Source organism: Podarcis vaucheri (assembly GCF_965113315.1).
Source record: "Podarcis vaucheri genome assembly, chromosome: 4".
Taxonomy (NCBI): domain Eukaryota; kingdom Metazoa; phylum Chordata; class Lepidosauria; order Squamata; family Lacertidae; genus Podarcis; species Podarcis vaucheri.
The window spans coordinates 2312154-2339737 of NC_138762.1; the positions used below are offsets into that span (position 1 = coordinate 2312154).

General features: G+C 54.8%; 1 protein-coding gene across 7 annotated transcripts in view; it reads right to left on the reverse strand.

Moving 5' to 3' along the window:
• The window catches only part of LOC309530325 (uncharacterized protein), a 97591-nt gene that overhangs the window by 16968 nt on the left and 53039 nt on the right, over positions 1-27584 (reverse strand). The window contains exons 1-6 of one of the 7 annotated variants that reach the window (XM_082219159.1): positions 16444-16466; positions 14922-15086; positions 12165-12657; positions 11887-11968; positions 11147-11229; positions 8913-9039 (exon numbers count right to left, since the gene is read on the reverse strand). The exons of 2 other annotated variants lie outside the window; for them this stretch is intronic. In XM_082219159.1, the coding sequence (XP_082075285.1) occupies positions 8913-9039; positions 11147-11229; positions 11887-11968; positions 12165-12566 (694 nt within the window). In that variant the 5' untranslated portion in view covers positions 12567-12657; positions 14922-15086; positions 16444-16466. Of the gene's footprint in view, positions 1-8912; positions 9040-11146; positions 11230-11886; positions 11969-12164; positions 12658-14921; positions 15087-16381; positions 16406-16443; positions 16470-27584 lie in introns of those variants that run through there. 4 more of the 7 variants (XM_082219160.1, XM_082219161.1, XM_082219158.1 and 1 more) reach the window with 4 other exon arrangements.

Here is a 27584-nt window from a genome sequence, read left to right on the forward strand (position 1 = left end):
AACGAACTGTCTCTGGACTTGATTTATCCCTCTATCTCACACGGACAGCAGGACTGCTGCGACTGTTTTCCTGCCCAGGTCAGCCCCAAGCAGAACTACGCAGGGAAGCACTGACTGGACGGCAGGATTTAATGGCCAAAAAAGCTGTACTGGGATGTAATCTCAAAAATGATAGGATGATCTTGATACGAATCCAAGGCAGACCTTTTAACATCACAGTAATCCAAGTTTATGCACCAACCACTGGTGCTGAAGAAACTGAAATTGACCAATTCTATGAAGACTTACAACACTTTATAGAAATGACACCACCAAAGAAGGATGTTCTTCTCATTATAGGGGATTGGAATGCTAAAGTAGGGAGTCAAGAGATAAAAGGAACAACTGGCAAGTTTGGCCTTGGAGTTCAAAACGAAGCAGGGCAAAGGCTAATAGAGTTCTGCCAAGAGAACAAGCTGGTCATCACAAACACTCTTTTCCAACAACACAAGAGATGACTCTACACATGGACATCACCAGATGGGCAGCATCGAAATCACATTGATTATATTCTCTGCAGCCAAAGATGGGGAAGCTCTATACAGTCAGCAAAAACAAGACCTGGAGCTGACTGTGGCTCAGATCATCAGCTTCTTATAGCAAAATTCAAGCTTAAACTGAAGTAGGAAAAACCACTGGGCCGGTAAGATACAATCTAAGTCAAATCCCTTATGAATACACATTGGAAGTGAGGAACAGGTTTAAGGATTTAGATTTGGTGGACAGAGTGCCTGAAGAACTATGGATGGAGGCTCGTAACATTATACAGGAGGCAGCAACTAAAACCATCCCAATGAAAAGGAAATGCAAGAAAGCAAAGTGGCTGTCCAACGAGGCCTTACAAATAGCGGGAGAGAGAAGGCAAGCAAAATGTAAGGGAGATAGTGAAAGATACAGGAAACTGAATGCAGATTTCCAAAGAATAGCAAGGAGAGACAAGAGGGCCTTCTTAAACGAGCAATGCAAAGAAATAGAGGAAAACAATAGAACGGAATGAGACGGAAACATGGAAGGTGCCTGTCAGGGAACTGCCATCGGAGGAACAGGTGGTGGAAGGGCTCACGGAGGCTGGGAGAGACCCAGCAGCTGAAGCAGGAACCAGCAGGGGGAGAGGTGGGTCTCTGAGGGAAAGCGAGCAAGAGGGAGGGCTCAGGGACACGTCCAGCGAGAACAGTGGGGAGGTTTCTGAACCTCCCATAGGGAGACCCACGCCTCGGCGGAAACTGTCACGCCGCGAGTCCAGAAGACGTGTTTCCGTTAAGGAGCTTTTATGCTGGAAGCGATTCCGAAAGCAACCACTGTCGGAATCTGCAAGTGACTAGAGCAGCCATGTCTGAGGGGCTCCGTCACAGACAGAGGTTTGTGGACTTGCACAAACTCTGAGGGACTACAATTTTACGCACAAGCAGCTCATCATCCCATCACAGCATTCCGACAGTCTCTGTAAGCAGTTTGTGCAGGAGAAGGCATCATGAGCGACCCAGCCGGAACCGGAGAAGCCGGAGTTGCAGCGGGTCCAAGCCTGGAAGAAAGGTACCGGGCGTTGGAGATCCAACTAGCGCTGCAGACGGCGAGGCTTGAGGAGAGAAGGGCTCAGGATGCAGACAAAAAGGGGAAAGCCACCCAGTTCACCAGAAAGGTACCAGGATTGGTGCAGAAGTTTGGGGGGGACCCCAAGGACTACCATCCCTTTAGGACAGAGATGCAATATGCCCTCAATGTGCAGTTTGATGAATTCCCTGACGAGGAATCGCGAGTGGCTTTCGTGATTGGGCATCTTGAAAAGGGGGCGAGAGACTGGGTTAGACCCCTGATGGCAACGAATAATGACATCCTAAAGGACACAATGAAGTTCTTTCGTGCCATGGATCTGATGTTTTCCAGCGATATTGAGCAGGGAGTGGTGTGCAGACAGCTAATGGCTTGCAAACAGGGGAGCCGATCTGTCCGTGAGTACTAGACTGAGTTCACCATGCTGGTTCACAGATTGGGGTGGGACTTATCGGCGGAACCCATTCAAATGCTATTTGAAGAAGGGCTTGCTTCGGCTGTGAAAGACGAACTTTCCCGGGGTCCCAGGGCGGATTCTATGGATCAGCTGACCAAATCTGCGCTGACCATAGGAGTGCGCCAGGAGGCGAGAGCCTTGGAGAGGCGGGAAGGGAAGGGGGAACGTTGGAAGGAGTTCCGCATTCCAGACATTCCAGAGCCAACTTTCCCGCCGGCAGAGCCGATGGAAATCGGAACAGCGCGCACGCGCGCAGTTTCAAAGCCCAGTGAGGGGGGAAAGAAGGAGGGAAAAGGCACCCGGAAATGCTATCTCTGCCAACAGCCAGGTCACTTTGCCAGAGTCTGCCCCCAGAGGAAGGAATGGCAAGGGATGGTGGGAGCTGTTGAGGGAAGAGAGGAGGAAATACCGGAGCAAGTAAAAGCCAACGCCTGGCTGCCACCGTTGGGGCACAGCAGCCAGGCCAAAGAGCAGTGAAAGTGCCCACGCCAGAACCTCCTAAACCTGCCCTAGTGATAGAAGTGTCGCTAGAGCTGCAAAACGGACACCCTCTAAAGATAAAGGCGCTGTTGGACTCAGGCAGCTCCTGCAATTTCATGAGCAAAGAGTTTGCAGCTGAACACCAGATACAGACGATCCCTTTAAGCAACCCCCTGCAGGTGACCACGATTGATTGCAGGGAGTTGTTGGGAGGAGAAGTCAGCTTGCAGACCGTCCCAATGATAATGAAGGTGGCAAGGCACACCGAACTGATAGCGTTTAATGTGGCCACCTTGGGAGGGGCCCCTATTATTTTGGGGATGAGCTGGCTAGCGTTACATGATCCGCTGGTGGGCTGGCATCAGAGAGTGGTTTCCTTTGGTTCAGCACATTGCTTAGAACACTGCAAGGAGGGAAAGGGATCAGCAGGGGCCCAAGCTACCCTAGCAGGGACGGAAGTAACGGAGAAGGTGAAGGTACCACGACAATACGCAGATCTCAGCGACGTGTTCAGCGAAAGGGAAGCTGACCAACTACCCCCGCATAGACCTTTTGACTGTCAAATCAATTTACTCCCTGGGGCACAGCTCCCTGTAGGCAAGCTGTACGCCATGTCAGACAGAGAGATGCAGGAGTTAAGAGAGTTTATTGACAAGAACCTGAAGCGAGGTTTCATCAGAGAGTCCAGAGCGGTGGGAGGCAGCCCAGTGTTTTTTGTGGATAAGAAAAACACGGACAAGCCAAGACTTGTGTGTGACTTCAGGGCTTTAAACGCAGTGTCAGAACCAGTGGCCTTCCATATGCCCAGGATTGACGACATTTTGACCAGGGTGCGGAAGGGAAAGATTTTTACAAAGCTGGATCTCAGGGGGGCGTACAACCTGATACGTATAAGGAAAGGGGATGAATGGAAAACCACCATGTTCACCCCTTTGGGGGCATTTGAATATTTAGTTATGCCCTTCGGCCTACAAGCAGGCTCGGCGTGCTTCCAATCGTTTATGAACCACGTACTGGGGCCTTTGCTTTACAAGAATTGTGTGGCCTAGGTCCTAGATGACGTGTTGGTGTATTCTGAGAATGAGGAGCAGCATGTGAGAGACGTCAGAGAAGTGTTGAGCAGGCTGCAAGCCAACCGGCTGTGGGTGAAACTGGAGAAGTGTCAGTTTCATACCAAGGAGGTGGAATTCCTGGGGTACCGCCTGTCAGACAAGGGATTGGCCATGGATCCCGGAAAGGTACAGGCAGTGCTGGAATGGAAAACACCCAAAACAAAGAAGGATGTGCAGAGGTTCCTAGGGTTTGGGAACTTTTATCGTAAGTTCATCCGAAACTTTGCTCACCTGACGGCGCCCATTACGGACTGTCTCAGCAGCAAGAAGAAATTCGTTTGGACTGAGGAGGCGGAGCGAGCATTTGAGGAACTAAAAAGGGCCTTCGCCTCTGAAGAACAACTTCTGCATGTGGATTTACGAAAAAAGATGAGAGTCGAAACTGACGCATCAGACAGAGCTATAGGGGCGGTGCTTCTGCAGCCAGGGAAGGAGGAGTCAGAGTGGAGACCGTATGCTTTTTTTTCGCGAAAGCTGAACAAATCCGAGAGGAACTATACGGTGTACGACCGAGAACTACTTGCCATTCATGAGGCTTTCCGGAGATGGAGGCACCTGCTAATTGGCGCACAACATAAGGTGCAAGTGTGCACTGACCACAAGAACCTAGAGTATTGGAGAACGGCCCGAGTGCTCAACCAACGGCTAGTGAGATGGGCCCAGGAGTTCTCCAAATTTAACTTTGAGATTTGTTACGTGCCAGGCCCAGAGAACGTTAGGGCGGACGCTCTCTCACGCAAACCTGAATATTTGGAGGGGGAGGGAGCACCCGAAGACATGTCATTCCAGAGGACCGCTGGGTGTGTGGGGCGGCATTGGTGGGGCAACGAGAACTGGTAGAGGGAACGGAGAATGATGAATACGCCCAGGACAAACTCAGGGGTCTCAGGAGGGAGGGAGATAAACCCGGAGGTTTTGAGGAGAGAAACAGGGCGTTGTATTACAAGGGAGCGTTATACATACCTGAAGGAGAGTTGAGGGGGAAGGTACTCAAGCAGCTGCACGATTGCCCCACAGCGGGGCATTTTGGGCAACACAAAACCATGTGGCTGGTTACCAGGGAATTTTGGTGGCCCAAGGTCAGGGAAGATGTGCGGGAGTATGTGAGAGGTTGTGACCAATGCCAGCGAGCCAAAGGGGAGAGGCAGGCGCCGGCAGGGTTATTAGAACCGCTACCCACACCTGAAAGACCATGGGAAGCAGTGGCAATAGATTTCATGACCGATCTGCCAAAGTCCAGAGGGAAAACAGCCATCATGGTTGTGGTAGACCTGTTAACCAAAATGGCCCACTTTATAGCCTGCTCACATGCTGTCACGGCAGAAGAAACAGCTAAATTGTTTGTAGAAAATGTGTTTAGGTTGCATGGCGCCCCCTTGAGGGTGGTTTCAGACCGAGGGAAACAATTTACTTCCAGGTTCTGGAGGAAGCTCATGAGCTTACTGCATGTAGAGGTCAATTTTTCAACTGCCCGGCATCCTGAAACCAACGGGCAGGCGGAAAGAGCCAATGGCATCCTCCAGCAATATCTGAGGTGTTATGTCAATGACAGAGAGAATGATTGGGTGGAGAAGCTGGCGTTGGCGGAATTTGCCTACAACAATGCGGAGAACGTGTCCACAGGGATGAGCCCCTTTTTGGCTAATTACGGGTGCCATCCCAGGGCTTTCCCAGGGGGGGAAGGGGAGAGATGGAGCGTCCCGGCTGCCGAACAGTTCGTAGAAGAAATGGAAGTGATCCATCGTCAGCTCCAACTTAACTTAGACAGGGCCAAGGAGGAGTATAAGAGGCAGGCAGACAAAAACAGAAGAGAAGGTGAAACCATTAGGGTGGGGGACCAGGTGTGGCTGTCAACCCAAGGGTTACCATTCAAAGGGGGTTGTAAGAAGTTAAGACCCAAAAGATTGGGCCCATTTGAAGTCACGCAACAGGTCAACCCAGTGGCTTTCAGACTCCGGTTACCGAACCACATGAAGCTGCACCCAGTTTTCCACAGGTCGTTGCTGTCACCGTATAAAGGGGACAGAGAAGGGAGGTTCACTCGGGGACCAGCAATGGAGGAAAGGGAACACAGCAACCATGTGGCGGAGATCCTCGATTCCAGGTGGAAGGGAAATCAAGTGGAGTATTTGGTAATGTGGGAAGGGGAACCGGAGTCAGAAAACACTTGGGTCATGGCAGAGGATGTCAATGACGAGATCTTAATAGAAACTTTTCATCAGAGGTTCCCACGTAAACCTAAGCCTGTAGCGAGGTTCCGGAGGGAATACTTTGCTACCACAGATGAGGAAGAGGAGTTGGAGGGGTTCACAGATTCCGAGGAGGAGGGGGATTCAGCGACCCGGAACGGCGACCGATGGAGAGAAATGTTCGAGACGTCTGAAGATGAAGAGGATTCTTTTAGGGGTTTTACCTCCTCACCGCCCAGAGGAGAGGAAACGGGAGGGGGTGAAGGGGGTCCTGGAGGGGAGGTGGATGTCAGGGAACTGCCATCGGAGGAACAGGTGGTGGAAGGGCTCACGGAGGCTGGGAGAGACCCAGCAGCTGAAGCAGGAACCAGCAGGGGGAGAGGTGGGTCTCTGAGGGAAAGCGAGCAAGAGGGAGGACTCAGGGACAAGTCCAGCGAGAACAGTGGGGAGGTTTCTGAACCTCCCATAGGGAGACCCACGCCTCGGCGGAAACTGTCACGCCGCGAGTCCAGAAGACGTGTTTCCGTTAAGGAGCTTTTATGCTGGAAGCGATTCCGAAAGCAACCACTGTCGGAATCTGCAAGTGACTAGAGCAGCCATGTCTGAGGGGCTCCGTCACAGACAGAGGTTTGTGGACTTGCACAAACTCTGAGGGACTACGATTTTACGCACAAGCAGCTCATCATCCCATCACAGTGCCTAAAGAAGCCAGGGTGGCTATCTAAAGAACTTTTAACTGAGTTAGGATTAAAAAAGGACGTGTACAAAAAATGGAAAAGGGGGGAAACCACCAAAGAGGAATTCAAACAAATAGCCAGCACGTGTAGACACAAAGTCAGAAAAGCTAAAGCACAGGATGAACTCAGGCTTGCTAGAGAGGTTAAAAGCCAAAAAAAGTCTTTTATGGGTATGTTCGTAGCAAAAGGAAGAACAAAGAAATAGTGGGGTCACTCAGAGGAGAAGATGGTGAAATGCAAACAGGGGACACAGAAAGGGCTGAACTCCTCAATGCCTTATTTGCCTCAGTCTTCTCTGATAAAGAAAACAATGCCCGACCTGAAGAATTTGAAGCAAATGATTCAGCAGAGGAAACACAGCCCAGAATAACTAAGGAGATAGTACAAGAATACTTGGCTAGTTTAGATGTATTCAAGTCTCCAGGGCCAGATGAACTGCATCCAAGAGTATTAAAAGAACTGGCAGATGTGATCTCAGAACCACTGGCAGTCATCTTTGAGAATTCATGGAGAACAGGCGAAGTCCCAGCAGACTGGAGGAGGGCAAATGTTGTCCCCATTTTCAAAAAGGGGAAAAGAGAGGACCCAAATAATTACCGCCCAATCAGTCTGACATCAATACCAGGGAAGATTCTGGAGCAGATCATTAAGCAAACAGTCTGTGAGCACCTAGAAAGGAATGCTGTGATCACCAATGCTGTGATCAGTGGATGTAGCCTACCTTGATTTCAGCAAGGCATTTGACAAGGTGCCCCATGATATTCTTGTAAAGAAGCTGGTAAAATGCGGTCTTGACTATGCTACCACTCAGTGGATTTGTAACTGGCTGACTGACCGAACCCAAAGGGTGCTCATCAATGGTTCCTCTTCATCCTGGAGAAGAGTGACTAGTGGGGTGCCACAGGGTTCTGTCTTGGGCCCGGTCTTATTCAACATCTTTATCAACGACTTGGATGATGGACTCAAGGGCATCCTGATCAAATTTGCAGATGACACCAAACTGGGAGGGGTGGCTAACACCCCAGAGGACAGGATCACACTTCAAAACGACCTTGACAGATTAGAGAACTGGGCCAAAACAAACAAGATGAATTTTAACAGGGAGAAATGTAAAGTATTGCACTTGGGCAAAAAAAATGAGAGGCACAAATACAAGATGGGGGACACCTGGCTTGAGAGCAGTACATGTGAAAAGGATCTAGGAGTCTTGGTTGACCACAAACTTGACATGAGCCAACAGTGTGACGCGCAGCTAAAAAAGCCAATGCAATTCTGGGCTGCATGAATAGGAGTATAGCATCTAGATCAAGGGAAGTAATAGTGCCACTGTATTCTGCTCTGGTCAGACCTCACCTGGAGTACTGTGTCCAGTTCTGGGCACCACAGTTCAAGAAAGACACTGACAAACTGGAACGTGTCCAGAGGAGGGCAACCAAAATGGTCAAAGGCCTGGAAACGATGCCTTATGAGGAACGGCTAAGGGAGCTGGGCACGTTTAGCCTGGAGAAGAGGAGGTTAAGGGGTGATATGATAGCCATGTTCAAATATATAAAAGGATGTCACATAGAGGAGGGAGAAAGGTTGTTTTCTGCTGCTCCAGAGAAGCGGACACGGAGCAATGGATCTAAACTACAAGAAATAAGATTCAACCTAAACATTAGGAAGAACTTCCTGACAGTAAGAGCTGTTCGACAGTGGAAATTGCTGCCAAGGAGTGTGGTGGAGTCTCCTTCTTTAAGCAGAGGCTTGACAACCATATGTCAGGAGTGCTCTGATGGTGTTTCCTGCTTGGCAGGGGGTTGGACTCGATGGCCCTTGTGGTCTCTTCCAACTCTATGATTCTATGATTCTATGATTCTATGTGTTGGAAGCCACCCAGAGTGGATGGGGTAACCAAGTCAGATGGGCAGGGGATAAATAAAAATTATTACTATTACTATCACTGCTACTACTACCTGAGATTCAATCAGCCTGGCTCTTCTCTGGGGCAGATGTTGTTTGGCCCAGTCATGGCATCCCCTCCATCTCCAGTGTCAGTCATCTCTTTGGTCAACCCAAGACTGACAGCAGCAAAAACAAAAACAGAAAACCTGACAGAAACTACTTATCTTTCCTAACAACTCTTAAGTTGACATTTAAGATGCCTGGGCAGTTCAGACCAGCCGAATCGTAGTATAAAAAGGCAGAACTGGTGGAAGATTTTTGACAGAAAAAACTGTAATTTTCTGTTCAAGGTTTATTGTGGGGGCATTAGGTTCCCAGGTGTTGTAGCTCTGTGAAAATATATGAGGTTTGTCAAATAGAGGTATTTTTTGAATTTCCTGGCAGATCACACAGGGAGCCTTACCAAGAGAGGCCACGATCCCCCAATTCTCCTCCATGACGTCCTTATGCAGAGCTCTCTGGTCAGGATCCAGCAACGCCCATTCCTCATCTGTGAAACGAACAGCGACATCTTCAAAGCACACTGGACCCTAAAAGAAAAAGGGAAATGTCCTCCTCTGAGACAGGATCAATATGACCTGCTACACAATGCTCTGCTGTTTCCTTCCTGTTAATGTAGCCGCTGGGAGAGATCATCAGGGGGTTTGGGCTGGGTGTTCATCAGTATGCGGATGATACCCAGCTCTACCTCTCTATTAAATCAGAACATGTGAAGGCGATGAAGCTCCTGTGTGAGTGCCTGGAGGCGGCTGGTTGATGGATGGATGGGGGCTAACAGATTGAGGTTGAATCCTGACAAGACAGAAGTACTCTTTTGGGGGACAGAGGGCGGGCAGGTGTGGGGAACTCCCTGGTCTTGAATGGGGCAACTGTGCCCCTGAAGGACCAGATGCACAGCCTGGGAGTCAATTTGGACTCACAGCTGTCCATGGAGGCGCAGGTCAATTCTGTATCCAGGGCAGCTGTCTCCCAGCTCCATCTGGTACGTAGGCTGAGACCCTATCTGCCTGCAGACTGTCTTGCCAGAGTGGTGCATGCTCTGGTTATCTCCCGCTCGGACTACTGCCATGCGCTCTACCTGGGACTACCTTTGAAGGTGACCCGGAAACTACAACTAATCCAGAATGCGGCAGCTAGACTGGTGACTGGGAGCAGTCATTTTTTTGTAAATAGGTGGTACTCCACCTTGTGGTTTTCAAGTCACTCTGCCTACGCAAGCATTCCAGTTTCCCCGATGGAAGGATCCACTTTCTCCTCTCCTCGTGAGTTGTTCTGGGGAGGTTCCCTCCCAGTGCCCTGGAGCCAAATTCAAGGGGTTCCTGGGGGCATGGAGAGGGGGAGGAGTGGGGGCAGGCCCCATTTTGCAGCGGATGGGGCTGGCTAGGTGAATCCTGGAAATTATTTGTTATCGTCTGTCCGCTGCTTAGAAGCCTATTTTAGCATTCAGTGATGAATATAGAAATACAAGAAGCCTAGTTTGGATGGCCATCTGTCTTGGAGGATCTAGCTGAGACTCCTGCAATGCAGGGGGTGGGACTTGATGACCCTTGAGGTCCCTTTCAACTCTAGGATTCCATGAAAACTGCAACTACAGATGAATCCTACTGGCGACATTCAGAAGGCTGGTGTAAAGGTGGTGTTTCCCCTTCGCAGTAACACTCTGGCACAGTCAGCGTGGTACTTAGAGTCTTTATTACACACATACAAGAAACAGCTACAGTTCAGAATTAGGCGTCCAAACCTGTTGAGTCAGATTTGGGGAGCGGCTTCCTACGATTCCCACGCAAGATGTATTTGATCCTTACGTTTCATTTCCCTTCCTGTCTGTGCTGATTTGAAAGCCCCCTCCCTTCCGGAGTCTCAGCTTCCTCCCTGAGCCTCTAGGTGGTTGAGGGGATCTTCAGCATCGCTGAGCCCCGGCTCCCCCTGACCGGTCTCTGCCCCCTGTTCTGCCTCTTCTGTCCATTACTCCTCCGAATCCTCCCTGACAGCTGGCGTCACAGAGTTGTATGGGCAGGAAATCCCACAGTTCACAGCTGGAGTTTACTCTTTATCAGCAAGAACACAATATTCACAGACTTGGCTGAGTTTCAGGCCTAATGAGAACAGCAACTCATTCCCTGAGGGTATGTGAAGGCCCCTGGCTCCCCACAGCTTTCCAAGTCCCCTCCTCTCTGGGGTTTCTGGCAAGCGATGCACCAGTGTGCAGCTTGCCTTTGCTCCTCCATTGTAAGCCATCTCCTGGCTCTGAGAGACAAGCAGGGAGTTTTGCTTCTGACAAAAGGAGAGGGAGCCTCCTTTTGTCAGAAGCAATGTGAGTTCTCCTGACTCACATCAGCCTCTCGACCTCCCTCCTCCACTTGCCTCCCCCTCTTCTGCCTCTGATTCTGGACTGCATTCTGCCACAGAGTCTCCCAGTTCACTGAGCCCTGTAACCCCTTCAGATGCTGACACCTCCTCTTCCCAGGTTTCTCCCTCTGACCGCCTATCCTTCCTCTACCTTCACTCCTTCGGTTCTGAGCCGTCTTCCCTTCCTGCTTCCCCGGCTGCTTCCTCCCACCATTCCTCTGTGCCCAACCAGTCCATGACATTGCTCCATCCCTCGGCCTCTGTCCCCACAAGGCAGCTTCTCCTGACCTGATCTGGTTCCACAGCCGCTGCTTCCCTTCTGCCCCCATGAAAAGGCGGATCAGGAGGTTTTGCTGGCATCATTCTGTCACCTGCAAGAGAAAAAAAGGTAAGCAGGACGCCAGGAGTGCCTGCTTCTCTCACAGGTGAATCAGGGCATTTGTAACTACAGATGGGCCTTTCAGAAAGCCTTACCTGCTGAGTGCATTTGGACATTTGTGCCCATTTCATGTTAGTTGTGCAAAACTACTTCTCCCTTCCTGTCAGAAATGAGTTGTGAGCACTCAGCAGAGATAAGAGTCCGGGAACCCAGCCATATTTACAAAGGGTTTATTTCTTCTTGACATTATTTACAGCAGTTCAAAAGTGCGACTCGATCAGGGTGGGTAGTTGTCCCGATTAACTTCCTTCCGTTTTGGGGGCCAGCATAGCCAACGTCGAAGCCCAACCCCCCTCCTTCCTCTATGACGAGAGGTGCTTGCCCTCGAAAGTTCATCCTCCCTCTCAGATTCACCCCCCTCTGACCCCTCTTCGTCTTCTCCCTCTTCTGAAGACGAACAGCTGCTGATCAAAGGAGGTCTCTTCCCAGGCCCTCCTCCCTTTCTGTCTCCAGTTCCCTGACACTTCCTTTGGACCCTTGGTCACAACTTCCCCCCCCCAAAAAAAAACCCAAGATGAAAACAACCCACAGATTAGTTGGGAAAGCAACAGAATGAGACCAAACGGAGAAAAACCACCTTCCTCCTTACCCAATGGCCTCTCTCTGGTGTCCAACGGAGGCCTCTCTGCCTCACAGGAATCCAGGTCCATTTCTGCAAAGAGATCCTTTCCCTGAGAAAGAAACAAGGATTCAAAACAGAGAATGGGGAGAAATACTAGAAAGAGAATAACAAAGACTTCAAGGGTGTTAGATCTCATTCCATGGATGTCTTCCCAGAAAAAGGATGGGCCATCAGCAGACCATTATGGGATGTTTTCTGTCCTGTTTGGAGTCCCTTGGGAGTATCCAGAGGAAAGTCTCTCTCACCTGCTTTCTCTCCTCTGCCTGACTCAGGAGGAAACCTTCAGCCAGGGCCACCGCCTGGGAACTGGTCTCCGCTCCACAGTCCCTCACCCAGCTCTCCATCTCCAAGGGAAGGACAGCCAGGAACTGCTCCAAGATCACCAGGTCCAGCATCTCAGCTTTCGTGTGCCTTTCTGGCTTCAGCCACTGATGGTCAAGGTGGTAGAGTCGGCTGCAAACCTCTCGGGGTCCTTTGGCCTCCTGGCAGCAGAACTGCCTCAACTGCTGGCTCTGCCCCTCTGAGCGGAGGGTGTCCTCCTCACCCAGGATCTTCTGCACAGGGTTTTCCCAGAATCCCCCACTGCTCCCACTTTGGATGGCATGGCCTCTTCCTGCTCCAGGGCCAGCTGAGTCTCGCTCATCCATCTGTGCTCTCAGGAAGCCTCTGAGAGATCGGAAGGAACCCTTTGGTCTTCTGCCAAGTTCTGTCCGGCTTAATGAGAAGCTCTAGCAAATCCTACAAAGCAAATGCATTGTTACGGAATTGTTTTTATTATTATTAGTTAATATTTTTATTTTTTTGTATGGTTGATATAGTTTTATATAGTTTGTATAGTTTTGTTCCTTAGGTGAGAGGGTCAGGGCTGTATGGGAGTGGGCCCCATCCAACATAAAGGCAGGGGCAAGTTCCCCGGGGTGGGGGTGGGGATGTACTGGGACACCCAATCACAGTGGTCATGGGTAGGAGGAAGAGTTACACCAAGACCAGACCACGTCATTGTTTGAGGACTATCCCTGCCTCCGGGTCAGGTCTTGACTGGATGGATGCTGGAATCAGCAAGGGAGACCCACGTGACCTTAAGGGTCTGCTACGCAATGCCAGGTCAATGGTTCATGAGACCACTGCCATCCACGACTTGGATGGAGGTGGGTGATCTGACACGAAGTGAAACTAAAACAAAAGAAGTGTCATGGTCGGATCACTTCCTGGCGCAACTGGACTTCTCCACGACCTTTCCCCTCTGCAGGGAGGTGGGACTGATTTGGATGGCCCACCCCCACCACTTAATAGATCCAAATGGTTTCCAGAAAGGAGAAGGGGATGTTTTATCCTATGTTGATGGTCTTTCAGCTGATTTCCTTGTGGCCCCTGGAATGTGGAGTTAACCAGGGCTATCGATGGCCTGGTTCCGAAGCGACCTCTCCGATACGTGGAGCCTAGACAGCCCCGTGGATTTCCCCGGAACTGAGGGCGATGAAACAATCACTGAGATGGCTAGAGTGTCGGTGGCAGAAAACACACTCTGAATCTGACCAGATATGAGTTAGAGCTCAACGTCAAGCCTACCAAGTGATAGCGATAGCTTTTTTCACTGCCTCTATTGCATCTGCAGAAAACAACACCAGGAGACTCTTTTAGGTGGTTTGCAATTTAGTGGAACCACCTGCATCAAAAGGACCCTAAGATCTCCTGCAAAGATTTGGCAAAGTTTTTTGCAGATAAAGTCACTCAGATTTGGAAATAGGGAGACTCCACCGTGTGAGCAGGGCCGGGGCAGGAGAGTGCTAGAGTCCTGTCTAGTTAGGTTGTGTGGAATCAATTCAAGTTTGTTACCTCCAAGGATGTGGACGGGCTGCTTGGACAAGTGAAACTGACCACCTTTCTCCTTGATCATCCTGGCTCATAAAAGTGAACTGGGAAGGGCTGGGTGATGGGCTCTGCAGGGTGGTGAATGCTTCTCTCTGTGAGGGAGCCTTCTCAGACCCGATGAAAGAGGCAATTATTAAACCACCAGCCCAATATAGCCAACTATCACCCAGTCTCAAATTATCCATTTTTGGGCATGGTGATTGAGCGGGTGGTTGCTGAAAAACTCCAGGCATGCCGGCGGGCTAGGGGCAAAGGTGAGAGCTGTTTCCTAGTTCTGATGGATCTCTCAGTGGCCTTTGATACCATTAACCACAACATTCTTCTGGACCGGCAAGAGGGACTGGGAGCTGGGGGCACTGTTATACAGCGGTTAATCTCCTTCCTCCTGGGCCATGTTCAGAAAGTGGTGGTGGGGGATGAGTGTTCAGACCCCTGGGCTCTCACTTGTGGGGTGCCTCAGGGTTCCATCCTCTCCCCGATGCTTTTTAACATATATATGAAGCTACTGGGAGGGATCATCAGGAGGTTTGGGCTGGGTGTTCATGAGTATGCGGATGATACCCAGCTCTACCTCTCTATTAAATCAGAACATGTGAAGGCGGTGAAGCTCCTGTGTGAGTGCCTGGAGGCGGCTGGTTGATGGATGGATGGGGGCTAACAGATTGAGGTTGAATCCTGACAAGACAAAAGTACTATTTTGGGGGACAGAGGGCGGGCAGGTGTGGGGAACTCCCTGGTCTTGAATGGGGCAACTGTGCCCCTGAAGGACTAGGTGTGCAGCCTGGGAGTCATTTTGGACTCATAGCTGTCCATGAATGTGCATGTCAATTCTGTGTCCAGGGCAGCTGTCTCCCAGCTCCATCTGGTACACAGACTGAGACCCTACCTGCCCGCAGACTGTCTCGCCAGAGTGGTGCATGCTCTAGTTATCTTCCGCTCGGACTTCTGCCATGAGCTCTATGTGGGGCTACCTTTGAAGGTGACTCAGAAACTACAACTACCGTAACCCAGAATGCGGCAGCTAGACTGGTGACTGGGAGCGGCCACCGTGACCACATAACACCAGTCCTGAAAGACCTACATTGGCTCCCAGTACATTTCTGAGCACAATTCAATGTGTTAGTGCTGACCTTGAAAGCCCTAAAGGGCCTCAGCTCAGTAGATCTGAAGTAGCATCTCCACCTCCATCATTCAGCCTGAGGTCCAGCTCTGAGGGCCTTCTGGCGGTTCCCTCCCTGTGAGAAGTAAGGTTACAGGGAACCAGGAAGAGGGCCTTCTTGTTACTGGTGCCCGCCCTGTGGAACAGCCTCCCATCAGATGTCACGGAAATAAACAACTATCTGACTTTTAGAAGACATCTGAAGGCAGCTCTGTTTAGGGAAGTTTTAAATGTTTCTTGTTTCATTCTGTTTTTAGTATTCTATGGGGAGACACCCAGAGTGGGTGGAGTATAAATATCATCATTATCATCATTATTATTGGAACCAGGGCTGGACTGCACCACAGCCCAAACCGTGAGGTATCTGGAGGAGGAGGAGGAGGAAGAGGAGGAGGAGGAGGAGGAGGAGGAGGAGGAGGAGATGAAGAAAGCAGCCTCTAGCTCTCCTAGAAGAAAGACTGCAATGCAAAATGTGGAGGCAACGGAAGGGATTTCTGGGAAATGAATCAGCCTTGTTGCTCCTGCCTTCAAGTAAATGCAAGAAGTCAGAACTGACCGACAAGGGAGTCATTTGTATCTTGTGAATAATGGATGCTTGGCTCTAGCGGGGGTCCTCACCTGGGGGTCCTCAGTAGTTGCTCCCCCCACCCCCACTCCCCTGCTTCTGTCTCCTTTTCTTGCACTTGGACTCTCTGCCGCTCTCCAGACAGACTCCTGGGTGGGGTCCCTTTTTCTTTGCTCTGAGGGACAACCTGCTGAGTGCCAAGTGAGTTGTGCCAAAGACACCTCCCTTGAAATTTAGGCGGGTTTTTTATTATTATTATTCAATTAGATAGCTTAACACACACACAGCCATTGATCCCAAGGCCCCTGGAGGCTCAGTGAGTAGCAGCGCCCATTTCCGGCTGCTTTGCCAGCAACAATCCCTTTGGGAGAGAGAGGACGTGGTCCTGGGATGCCCTGCTCTGGGTGCGAGGGGATTGCTGCAGTGGCCTCCGTGGGGAGCTGCCCTGGGGGAGACACTGGGAAACTGGTCCCCAATGCAGCAGCCAGACTCTGGGAAACTGGGATCCCTCTCTTTATTCCTGGCCTTTCTCTCCCACCCTTTTTTTTTTGGGGGGGGGGCTAGTCCACCTCCTCGTCCAGTTTGGAAAACCATTTGCAGATGTTTCCTCTGGTTGTGCAATGAGGCTGAGCGACGTCACACAGAGTTAAAGTCCCAGGGACTCCTTTCTTTGAAGAAGGGAGATCTTTTCTGAAGGGGGGGGCAAATGAGTTTGGGATCCTCTGATCTGCAGGAAGGAGAGCGTGGCAGACCTGGCCCCTCCCTGGCAGGACCCTCTCCTCCTCCCTGACTTGGGGTCCCCCCCCCCGCAGGAGCAGATCAGGCCCCCCAGGCCCCCTCCCCTGCTGCAGCCCTGGGACCCCCACCAGATCCCAGAGAGAAAGAGAGGAGACTCACCAGATCCCAGAGAGAGAGAGAGGAGACTCACCAGATCCCAGGAGAGACAGCGAGGCAGCCCTTGCAGCAGAGACACAAAGCAACACCCCCCCTTCCTTGCAGGAAAGGACTGGGGAGGGAGGGGATTGGCTCTGGAGGACCTGGCCCCCCCTTGCTTCCTGTCCTCTCTAGGAAGGCAGCTCACTTCCCTTTAACCCTTGCAGTGCCGAGTCCCTCCAGCTCAGCCCTCTCTCGATTGGCAGAACCTCAGATTCTTATTATTTCTTTATGGATTAAGGGGGGCAGCTGCCCCCCCCTGGCTACGCCAATGCCAAGATATCCTTTTGGAGCGCGAGGCTCCTGGCTGGGCTCTGAGCATCTCCCTCGGTCCCTTTGGGGGGGCCTTTGGCTCTTGGCTGGGCTCTGAGCATCTCCCTCGGTCCCTTTGGGGGGGGGCCTTTGGCTCTTGGCTGGACTCTGAGCATCTCCCTCGGTCCCTTTGGGGGGGCCTTTGGCTCTTGGCTGGACTCTGAGCATCTCCCTCGGTCCCTTTGGGGGGGGCCTTTGGCTCTTGGCTGGGCTCTGAGCATCTCCCTCGGTCCCTTTGGGGGGGCCTTTGGCTCTTGGCTGGACTCTGAGCATCTCCCTCGGTCCCTTTGGGGGGGCCTTTGGCTCTTGGCTGGGCTCTGAGCATCTCCCTCGGTCCCTTTGGGGGGGCCTTTGGCTCCTGGCTGGGCTCTGAGCATCTCCCTCGGTCCCTTTGGGGGGGGGCCTTTGGCTCTTGGCTGGACTCTGAGCATCTCCCTCTGTCCCTTTGGGGGGGGGCCTTTGGCTCTTGGCTGGACTCTGAGCATCTCCCTCGGTCCCTTTGGGGGGGGGCTTTGGCTCTTGGCTGGGCTCTGAGCATCTCCCTCGGTCCCTTTGGGGGGGGCCTTTGGCTCTTGGCTGGACTCTGAGCATCTCCCTCGGTCCCTTTGGGGGGGGGCCTTTGGCTCTTGGCTGGACTCTGAGCATCTCCCTCGGTCCCTTTGGGGGGGGCCTTTGGCTCTTGGCTGGGCTCTGAGCATCTCCCTCGGTCCCTTTGGGGGGGGGCCTTTGGCTCTTGGCTGGACTCTGAGCATCTCCCTCGGTCCCTTTGGGGGGGGGCCTTTGGCTCTTGGCTGGACTCTGAGCATCTCCCTCGGTCCCTTTGGGGGGGGGCCTTTGGCTCTTGGCTGGGCTCTGAGCATCTCCCTCTGTCCCTTTGGAGGGGGGGCTTTGGCTCTTGGCTGGACTCTGAGCATCTCCCTCGGTCCCTTTGGGGGGGGCCTTTGGCTCTTGGCTGGACTCTGAGCATCTCCCTCGGTCCCTTTGGGGGGGGGCCTTTGGCTCTTGGCTGGACTCTGAGCATCTCCCCGGTCCCTTTGGGGGGGGGCTTTGGCTCTTGGCTGGGCTCTGAGCATCTCCCTCGGTCTCTTTGGGGGGGCCTTTGGCTCTTGGCTGGACTCTGAGCATCTCCCTCGGTCCCTTTTTGAGGGGGGTCTTTGGCTCTTGGCTGGGCTCTGAGCATCTCCCTCGGTCCCTTTGGGGGGGGGCCTTTGGCTCTTGGCTGGACTCTGAGCATCTCCCTCGGTCCCTTTGGGGGGGGGGCTTTGGCTCTTGGCTGGACTCTGAGCATCTCCCTTGGTCCCTTTTTGAGGGGGGTCTTTGGCTCTTGGCTGGGCTCTGAGCATCTCCCTCGGTCCCTTTGGGGGGGGGCCTTTGGCTCTTGGCTGGACTCTGAGCATCTCCCTCGGTCCCTTTGGGGGGGGGCCTTTGGCTCTTGGCTGGGCTCTGAGCATCTCCCTCGGTCCCTTTGGGGGGGGGCCTTTGGCTCTTGGCTGGACTCTGAGCATCTCCCTCGGTCCCTTTGGGGGGGGGCCTTTGGCTCTTGGCTGGACTCTGAGCATCTCCCTCGGTCCCTTTGGGGGGGGCCTTTGGCTCTTGGCTGGGCTCTGAGCATCTCCCTCGGTCCCTTTGGGGGGGGGCCTTTGGCTCTTGGCTGGACTCTGAGCATCTCCCTCGGTCCCTTTGGGGGGGGGCCTTTGGCTCTTGGCTGGACTCTGAGCATCTCCCTCGGTCCCTTTGGGGGGGGGCCTTTGGCTCTTGGCTGGACTCTGAGCATCTCCCTCGGTCCCTTTGGGGGGGGGCTTTGGCTCTTGGCTGGGCTCTGAGCATCTCCCTCGGTCTCTTTGGGGGGGCCTTTGGCTCTTGGCTGGACTCTGAGCATCTCCCTCGGTCCCTTTTTGAGGGGGGTCTTTGGCTCTTGGCTGGGCTCTGAGCATCTCCCTCGGTCCCTTTGGGGGGGGCCTTTGGCTCTTGGCTGGACTCTGAGCATCTCCCTCGGTCCCTTTGGGGGGGGGCCTTTGGCTCTTGGCTGGACTCTGAGCATCTCCCTCGGTCCCTTTGGGGGGGGGCTTTGGCTCTTGGCTGGGCTCTGAGCATCTCCCTCGGTCTCTTTGGGGGGGCCTTTGGCTCTTGGCTGGACTCTGAGCATCTCCCTCGGTCCCTTTTTGAGGGGGGTCTTTGGCTCTTGGCTGGGCTCTGAGCATCTCCCTCGGTCCCTTTGGGGGGGGGCCTTTGGCTCTTGGCTGGACTCTGAGCATCTCCCTCGGTCCCTTTGGGGGGGGGCCTTTGGCTCTTGGCTGGACTCTGAGCATCTCCCTCGGTCCCTTTGGGGGGGGCCTTTGGCTCTTGGCTGGGCTCTGAGCATCTCCCTCGGTCCCTTTGGGGGGGGGCCTTTGGCTCTTGGCTGGACTCTGAGCATCTCCCTCGGTCCCTTTGGGGGGGGCCTTTGGCTCTTGGCTGGACTCTGAGCATCTCCCTCGGTCCCTTTGGGGGGGGCCTTTGGCTCTTGGCTGGGCTCTGAGCATCTCCCTCGGTCCCTTTGGGGGGGGCCTTTGGCTCTTGGCTGGACTCTGAGCATCTCCCTCGGTCCCTTTGGGGGGGGGCCTTTGGCTCTTGGCTGGACTCTGAGCATCTCCCTCGGTCCCTTTGGGGGGGGGCCTTTGGCTCTTGGCTGGGCTCTGAGCATCTCCCTCGGTCTCTTTGGGGGGGCCTTTGGCTCTTGGCTGGGCTCTGAGCATCTCCCTCGGTCCCTTTGGGGGGGGCCTTTGGCTCTTGGCTGGGCTCTGAGCATCTCCCTCGGTCCCTTTTGGGGGGGCCTTTGGCTCTTGGCTGGGCTCTGAGCATCTCCCTCGGTCCCTTTGGGGGGGGCCTTTGGCTCTTGGCTGGGCTCTGAGCATCTCCCTCGGTCCCTTTGGGGGGGGGCCTTTGGCTCTTGGCTGGGCTCTGAGCATCTCCCTCGGTCCCTTTTGGGGGGGCCTTTGGCTCTTGGCTGGGCTCTGAGCATCTCCCTCGGTCCCTTTGGGGGGGGCCTTTGGCTCTTGGCTGGGCTCTGAGCATCTCCCTCGGTCCCTTTGGGGGGGGGCCTTTGGCTCTTGGCTGGACTCTGAGCATCTCCCTTGGTCCCTTTTTGAGGGGGGTCTTTGGCTCTTGGCTGGGCTCTGAGCATCTCCCTCGGTCCCTTTGGGGGGGGGCCTTTGGCTCTTGGCTGGACTCTGAGCATCTCCCTCGGTCCCTTTGGGGGGGCCTTTGGCTCTTGGCTGGGCTCTGAGCATCTCCCTCGGTCCCTTTGGGGGGGGGCCTTTGGCTCTTGGCTGGACTCTGAGCATCTCCCTCGGTCCCTTTGGGGGGGGGCCTTTGGCTCTTGGCTGGACTCTGAGCATCTCCCTCGGTCCCTTTGGGGGGGGCCTTTGGCTCTTGGCTGGGCTCTGAGCATCTCCCTCGGTCCCTTTGGGGGGGGGCCTTTGGCTCTTGGCTGGACTCTGAGCATCTCCCTCGGTCCCTTTGGGGGGGGCCTTTGGCTCTTGGCTGGACTCTGAGCATCTCCCTCGGTCCCTTTGGGGGGGGCCTTTGGCTCTTGGCTGGGCTCTGAGCATCTCCCTCTGTCCCTTTGGGGGGGGGGCTTTGGCTCTTGGCTGGACTCTGAGCATCTCCCTCGGTCCCTTTGGGGGGGGCCTTTGGCTCTTGGCTGGACTCTGAGCATCTCCCTCGGTCCCTTTGGGGGGGGGCTTTGGCTCTTGGCTGGACTCTGAGCATCTCCCTCGGTCCCTTTGGGGGGGGGCTTTGGCTCTTGGCTGGGCTCTGAGCATCTCCCTCGGTCTCTTTGGGGGGGCCTTTGGCTCTTGGCTGGACTCTGAGCATCTCCCTCGGTCCCTTTTTGAGGGGGGTCTTTGGCTCTTGGCTGGGCTCTGAGCATCTCCCTCGGTCCCTTTGGGGGGGGGCCTTTGGCTCTTGGCTGGGCTCTGAGCATCTCCCTCGGTCCCTTTTGGGGGGGCCTTTGGCTCTTGGCTGGGCTCTGAGCATCTCCCTCGGTCCCTTTGGGGGGGGGGCCTTTGGCTCTTGGCTGGACTCTGAGCATCTCCCTCGGTCCCTTTGGGGGGGGCCTTTGGCTCTTGGCTGGGCTCTGAGCATCTCCCTCGGTCTCTTTGGGGGGGGGGCCTTTGGCTCTTGGCTGGGCTCTGAGCATCTCCTTCGGTCCCTTTTTGAGGGGGGTCTTTGGCTCTTGGCTGGGCTCTGAGCATCTCCCTCGGTCTCTTTGGGGGGGCCTTTGGCTCTTGGCTGGGCTCTGAGCATCTCCCTCGGTCCCTTTTGGGGGGGCCTTTGGCTCTTGGCTGGGCTCTGAGCATCTCCCTCGGTCCCTTTTGGGGGGCCTTTGGCTCTTGGCTGGGCTCTGAGCATCTCCCTCGGTCCCTTTTGGGGGGCCTTTGGCTCTTGGCTGGGCTCTGAGCATCTCCCTCGGTCCCTTTGGGGGGGGCCTTTGGCTCTTGGCTGGGCTCTGAGCATCTCCCTCGGTCCCTTTTGGGGGGGCCTTTGGCTCTTGGCTGGGCTCTGAGCATCTCCCTCGGTCCCTTTGGGGGGGGCCTTTGGCTCTTGGCTGGGCTCTGAGCATCTCCCTCGGTCCCTTTGGGGGGGGGCCTTTGGCTCTTGGCTGGACTCTGAGCATCTCCCTCGGTCCCTTTGGGGGGGGGCCTTTGGCTCTTGGCTGGGCTCTGAGCATCTCCCTCGGTCTCTTTGGGGGGGGGCCTTTGGCTCTTGGCTGGGCTTTGAGCATCTCCCTTGGTCCCTTTTTGAGGGGGGTCTTTGGCTCTTGGCTGGGCTCTGAGCATCTCCCTCGGTCTCTTTGGGGGGGGCCTTTGGCTCTTGGCTGGGCTCTGAGCATCTCCCTCGGTCTCTTTGGGGGGGCCTTTGGCTCTTGGCTGGGCTCTGAGCATCTCCCTCGGTCCCTTTGGGGGGGGGCCTTTGGCTTTTGGCTGGGCTCTGAGCATCTCCCTCGGTCCCTTTGGGGGGGGGCCTTTGGCTCTTGGCTGGGCTCTGAGCATCTCCTTCGGTCCCTTTGGGGGGGGGGCTTTGGCTCTTGGCTGGGCTCTGAGCATCTCCCTCGGTCCCTTTGGGGGGGGGCCTTTGGCTCTTGGCTGGGCTCTGAGCATCTCCCTCGGTCCCTTTGGGGGGGGGCCTTTGGCTCTTGGCTGGGCTCTGAGCATCTCCCTCGGTCCCTTTTTTTGGGGGGCCTTTGGCTCTTGGCTGGGCTCTGAGCATCTCCTTCGGTCCCTTTGGGGGGGGCCTTTGGCTCTTGGCTGGGCTCTGAGCATCTCCCTCGGTCCCTTTGGGGGGGCCTTTGGCTTTTGGCTGGGCTCTGAGCATCTCCCTCGGTCCCTTTGGGGGGGGCCTTTGGCTCTTGGCTGGGCTCTGAGCATCTCCCTCGGTCCCTTTTTTTTGGGGGGGGCCTTTGGCTCTTGGCTGGGCTCTGAGCATCTCCCTCGGTCCCTTTTGGGGGGGCCTTTGGTTCTTGGCTGGGCTCTGAGCATCTCCCTCGGTCCCTTTGGGGGGGGCCTTTGGCTCTTGGCTGGGCTCTGAGCATCTCCCTCGGTCCCTTTGGGGGGGGGCCTTTGGCTCTTGGCTGGACTCTGAGCATCTCCCTCGGTCCCTTTGGGGGGGCCTTTGGCTTTTGGCTGGGCTCTGAGCATCTCCCTCGGTCCCTTTGGGGGGGGGCCTTTGGCTCTTGGCTGGGCTCTGAGCATCTCCCTCGGTCCCTTTGGGGGGGGCCTTTGGCTCTCGGCTGGGCTCTGAGCATCTCCCTCGGTCTCTTTGGGGGGGCCTTTGGCTCTTGGCTGGGCTCTGAGCATCTCCCTCGGTCCCTTTTGGGGGGGCCTTTGGCTCTTGGCTGGGCTCTGAGCATCTCCCTCGGTCCCTTTTGGGGGGGCCTTTGGCTCTTGGCTGGGCTCTGAGCATCTCCCTCGGTCCCTTTTTTTTGGGGGGGGGCCTTTGGCTCTTGGCTGGGCTCTGAGCATCTCCCTCGGTCCCTTTGGGGGGGGCCTTTGGCTCTTGGCTGGGCTCTGAGCATCTCCCTCGGTCCCTTTGGGGGGGGCCTTTGGCTCTTGGCTGGGCTCTGAGCATCTCCCTCGGTCCCTTTTGGGGGGGCCTTTGGCTCTTGGCTGGGCTCTGAGCATCTCCCTCGGTCCCTTTTTTTGGGGGGGGCCTTTGGCTCTTGGCTGGGCTCTGAGCATCTCCCTCGGTCCCTTTGGGGGGGGGCCTTTGGCTCTCGGCTGGGCTCTGAGCATCTCCCTCGGTCCCTTTGGGGGGGCCTTTGGCTTTTGGCTGGGCTCTGAGCATCTCCCTCGGTCCCTTTGGGGGGGGGCCTTTGGCTCTTGGCTGGGCTCTGAGCATCTCCCTCGGTCCCTTTGGGGGGGCCTTTGGCTTTTGGCTGGGCTCTGAGCATCTCCCTCGGTCTCTTTGGGGGGGGGCCTTTGGTTCTTGGCTGGGCTCTGAGCATCTCCCTCGGTCCCTTTTGGGGGGGCCTTTGGCTCTTGGCTGGGCTCTGAGCATCTCCCTCGGTCCCTTTGGGGGGGGGGGCTTTGGCACTTGGCTGGGCTCTGAGCATCTCCTTCGGTCCCTTTGGGGGGGGGCTTTGGCTCTTGGCTGGGCTCTGAGCATCTCCCTCGGTCCCTTTGGGGGGGGGCCTTTGGCTCTTGGCTGGGCTCTGAGCATCTCCCTCGGTCCCTTTGGGGGGGGGGCCTTTGGCTCTTGGCTGGGCTCTGAGCATCTCCCTCGGTCCCTTTTTTTGGGGGGCCTTTGGCTCTTGGCTGGGCTCTGAGCATCTCCTTCGGTCCCTTTGGGGGGGGGCCTTTGGCTCTTGGCTGGGCTCTGAGCATCTCCCTCGGTCCCTTTGGGGGGGCCTTTGGCTCTTGGCTGGGCTCTGAGCATCTCCCTCGGTCCCTTTGGGGGGGCCTTTGGCTCTTGGCTGGGCTCTGAGCATCTCCCTCGGTCCCTTTGGGGGGGGCCTTTGGCTCTTGGCTGGGCTCTGAGCATCTCCCTCGGTCCCTTTGGGGGGGGCCTTTGGCTCTTGGCTGGGCTCTGAGCATCTCCCTCGGTCCCTTTGGGGGGGGCCTTTGGCTCTTGGCTGGGCTCTGAGCATCTCCCTCGGTCCCTTTGGGGGGGGCCTTTGGCTCTTGGCTGGGCTCTGAGCATCTCCCTCGGTCTCTTTGGGGGGGCCTTTGGCTCTTGGCTGGGCTCTGAGCATCTCCCTCGGTCCCTTTGGGGGGGGGCCTTTGGCTCTTGGCTGGGCTCTGAGCATCTTCCTCGGTCCCTTTGGGGGGGGCCTTTGGCTCTTGGCTGGGCTCTGAGCATCTCCCTCGGTCCCTTTGGGGGGGGCCTTTGGCTCTTGGCTGGGCTCTGAGCATCTCCCTCGGTCCCTTGGGGGGGGCCTTTGACTCTTGGCTGGGCTCTGAGCATCTCCCTCGGTCCCTTGGGGGGGGGGCCTTTGGCTCTTGGCTGAGCTCTGAGCATCTCCCTCGGTCCCTTTGGGGGGGCCTTTGGCTCTTGGCTGGGCTCTGAGCATCTCCCTCGGTCCCTTTGGGGGGGGCCTTTGGCTCTTGGCTGGGCTCTGAGCATCTTCCTCGGTCCCTTTGGGGGGGCCTTTGGCTCTTGGCTGGGCTCTGAGCATCTCCCTCAGTCCCTTTGGGGGGGGCCTTTGGCTCTTGGCTGGGCTCTGAGCATCTCCCTCGGTCCCTTGGGGGGGGCCTTTGACTCTTGGCTGGGCTCTGAGCATCTCCCTCGGTCCCTTGGGGGGGCCTTTGGCTCTTGGCTGGGCTCTGAGCATCTCCCTCCCTTGGCCGGAAACCAGAGGAAGAGCTTGCAGGGAAAAGGGCTTTGCAGGAGGCAAGGAAGCTCCTCCTAGAATTCAGGAGTGGAGAGATAGGAGGGGATCCCAGGGTCACCCAGAGGAGGAGGACACGAGAGCGAGGCTTTGGATGGAAACCACTATTTGTGTTTGGGGCCCCTGAGATTGGTGTGGGATGAGGAACGTTTAGTCGGAAGAGCCCAAGACTCTTAATCTCAGGGTTGTGGGTTCTAGCCCTGCATTGAGAAAAATAATTCCCTGCTTGGCTTGGCAGGGGGCTGGACTAGATGACCCTCATGGTCCCTTCCAGCTCTTCAATTCTATGACCACCCCACCTCGCCTGCTCTTGTGCCTTCAGGGGCGTTTGATCTCCACTAAAGATAAAGGGAAGCTTTTGCCAGGATGGAGATGATGAGCCCATTGACTGGTTGATACCTGGAGGATGAAGCTGCTCTTGAAGGCACAGCTGGGTGCTGGCTAAGCTGGCACTCCCAGGCGGAGGTTTGACCACTGGAGCCTTGGGGGGGCCTGGCCCATGGTCAGCTGCAGCTGGTCAGCCAGCACAGAAGCTGCTGCTGCTGCTGCTGCCAAGTCTGTAAAGGATGCCATGAGAAGACCCACGCAAAGAAGTCGCTTCCGTTGGAGCTTTGCTTGCAAGGCTACTGCAAATAGAATCATAGAATCATAGAATCATAGTGTTGGAAGAGACCACAAGGGCCATCGAGTCCAACCCCCTGCCAAGCAGGAAACACCATCAGAGCACTCCTGACATATGGTTGTCAAGCCTCTGCTTAAAGACCTCCAAAGTAGGAGACTCCACCACACTCCTTGGCAGCAAATTCCACTGTCGAACAGCTCTTACTGTCAGGAAGTTCTTCCTCATGTTTAGGTGGAATCTTCTTTCTTGTAGTTTGGATCCATTGCTCCGTGTCCGCTTCTCTGGAGCAGCAGAAAACAAGCTTTCTCCCTCCTCTATGTGACATCCTTTTATATATTTGAACATGGCTATCATATCACCCCTTCACCTCCTCTTCTCCAGGCTAAACATGCCCAGCTCCCTTAGCCGTTCCTCATAAGGCATCGTTTCCAGGCCTTTGACCATTTTGGTTGCCCTCCTCTGGACACGTTCCAGTTTGTCAGTGTCCTTCTTGAATTGTGGTGCCCAGAACTGGACACAGTACTCCAGGTGTGGTCTGCTGTTGTGGATTGAATTCATGTATTTCCTTAATAAAAACATTTACATGCCACTGAAATATATTGTAGGAAATATATCAAAGCAGCTTACAACGCTGAAAAGGTAAAAACACAAAACCCACAGAATTTTCCAGGCAGAGGGCTGCACTTTAATGCTTCATGTCTGAGGATGTTCTGCTTTGGTTTTCCCCATGAAAACCCACTCTGTAGCACTCAGTCAGAGCAAACGTCAGTTGGCATTTGTTCTGGTTGAGCTTAAATGCTGTGCTTTTGCAGGGAAACCTTCAGAGCGCAAATAGGGTGCCCAGAGCGTGCTTGGAAAGAGTGAAGTGAAGTGTGGAGAAGCCTAGTTTCATGTCCTTCTTGTCCCCCAAATTGCTCAGGCAAACCTGCTTTATCATATTGCAAGAACATGGAAACTCCAGCGGGTGGAGAATGCCGTGGCGAGGCTCCTGACGGGGTCCTTGCCATGGGATCACGTTCATCCAGTGCTTTACCAACTCCCGGTGGAGTACAGGGTCAGGTTCAAGGTGCTGGTTTTGACCTTTAAAGCCCCATGCGGCCTGGGACCCACGTACCTACGGGACCGCCTCTCCTGGTATGCCTTGCGGAGGACCTTAAGGTCCACAATGACAACATTTTGGAGGTCCCAAGTTGCAAGATGGTTAGATCGGTCTCAACTAGGGTCAGGACCTTGTCATCACTGGCCCCGACCTGGTGGAGCGCTCTGTCACAAGAGACCAGGGCCCTGCGGGACTTGACATCTTTCCGCAAGGCCTGCAAGACAGAGCTGTTCTGCCTGGCCTTTGGTTTATACTCAGTCTGACCCTTATGTTTCCCTCCCACAAGCAGGATCTGAGCACGAGAGCAACTCTCCCCTCCTGGGATTTCCAGCAAATGAGATTCAGACGCATTGCTGCCTCCGACCGCGGATGCAGAGCGGAGCCGCCCTGGTTAGTCTCCTCCATGAATTCATCTAATTCTCTTTCAAAGCCATCTAGGTTGGCTTTGGGAGTGAGTTCCAAAGTTTGACTATGCACTGAATGAAGAAGGGCTGTTTTTTATCTGTCAGTGGTGGACCATGGCGCCTCTCATTTCAGCGGTGCCCTCTGTGATAGCAAAATCTGGCACTCCTGGCCTCTCGCCTTCCATTGGACTTCACAGTTGTGTCTCCTGCTGGGGCACTTCAGAAGCTGCCCCTTGGTGCAACTGAAGAAGTCAAGCTCCCCTAGATCTGCCTTGCTGCCCGTCCTGCATTTCCCAACATCCAGCTTTGAGGACTGTCCGTCAGTGTTATGCTGTGAGCCCCGCCATGCTATGCTCAGGTTCTACATATGTATAGGTAAAGCCCATATATCCTAAAGATGCAACAGTCTCCATTTGCCTTCATTCCAAGGAAACCAAATCCTAGCTAAGCGCTTGGAGATTGTGGTGGGCTGCAATGGTATTTTCACACTGTTTTACGGAGATCTGTTCATCAGCTGGGCAAACCTTCACCATGCTGGTGCCCTCCATATTTTTCAGATCACAACTCCCATCAGATGCAACCAACACAGCTGCCCAGAACATCTGGAGGGTGCTAGTTTGGGGAAGGCTGATATATACATGACATGAAATCTAGGAACATGTCACAGTTCATGTGGCCTCGGTCCAGTATACCTGAAGGAGCGTCTCCACCCCCATTGTTCTGCCCGGACAGTGAGGTCCAGCGCCGAGGGCCTTCTGGCGGTTCCCTCGCCGCGAGAAGCCATGTTACAGGAAACCAGGCAGAGGGCCTTTTCGGTAGTGGCCTCTGCTCT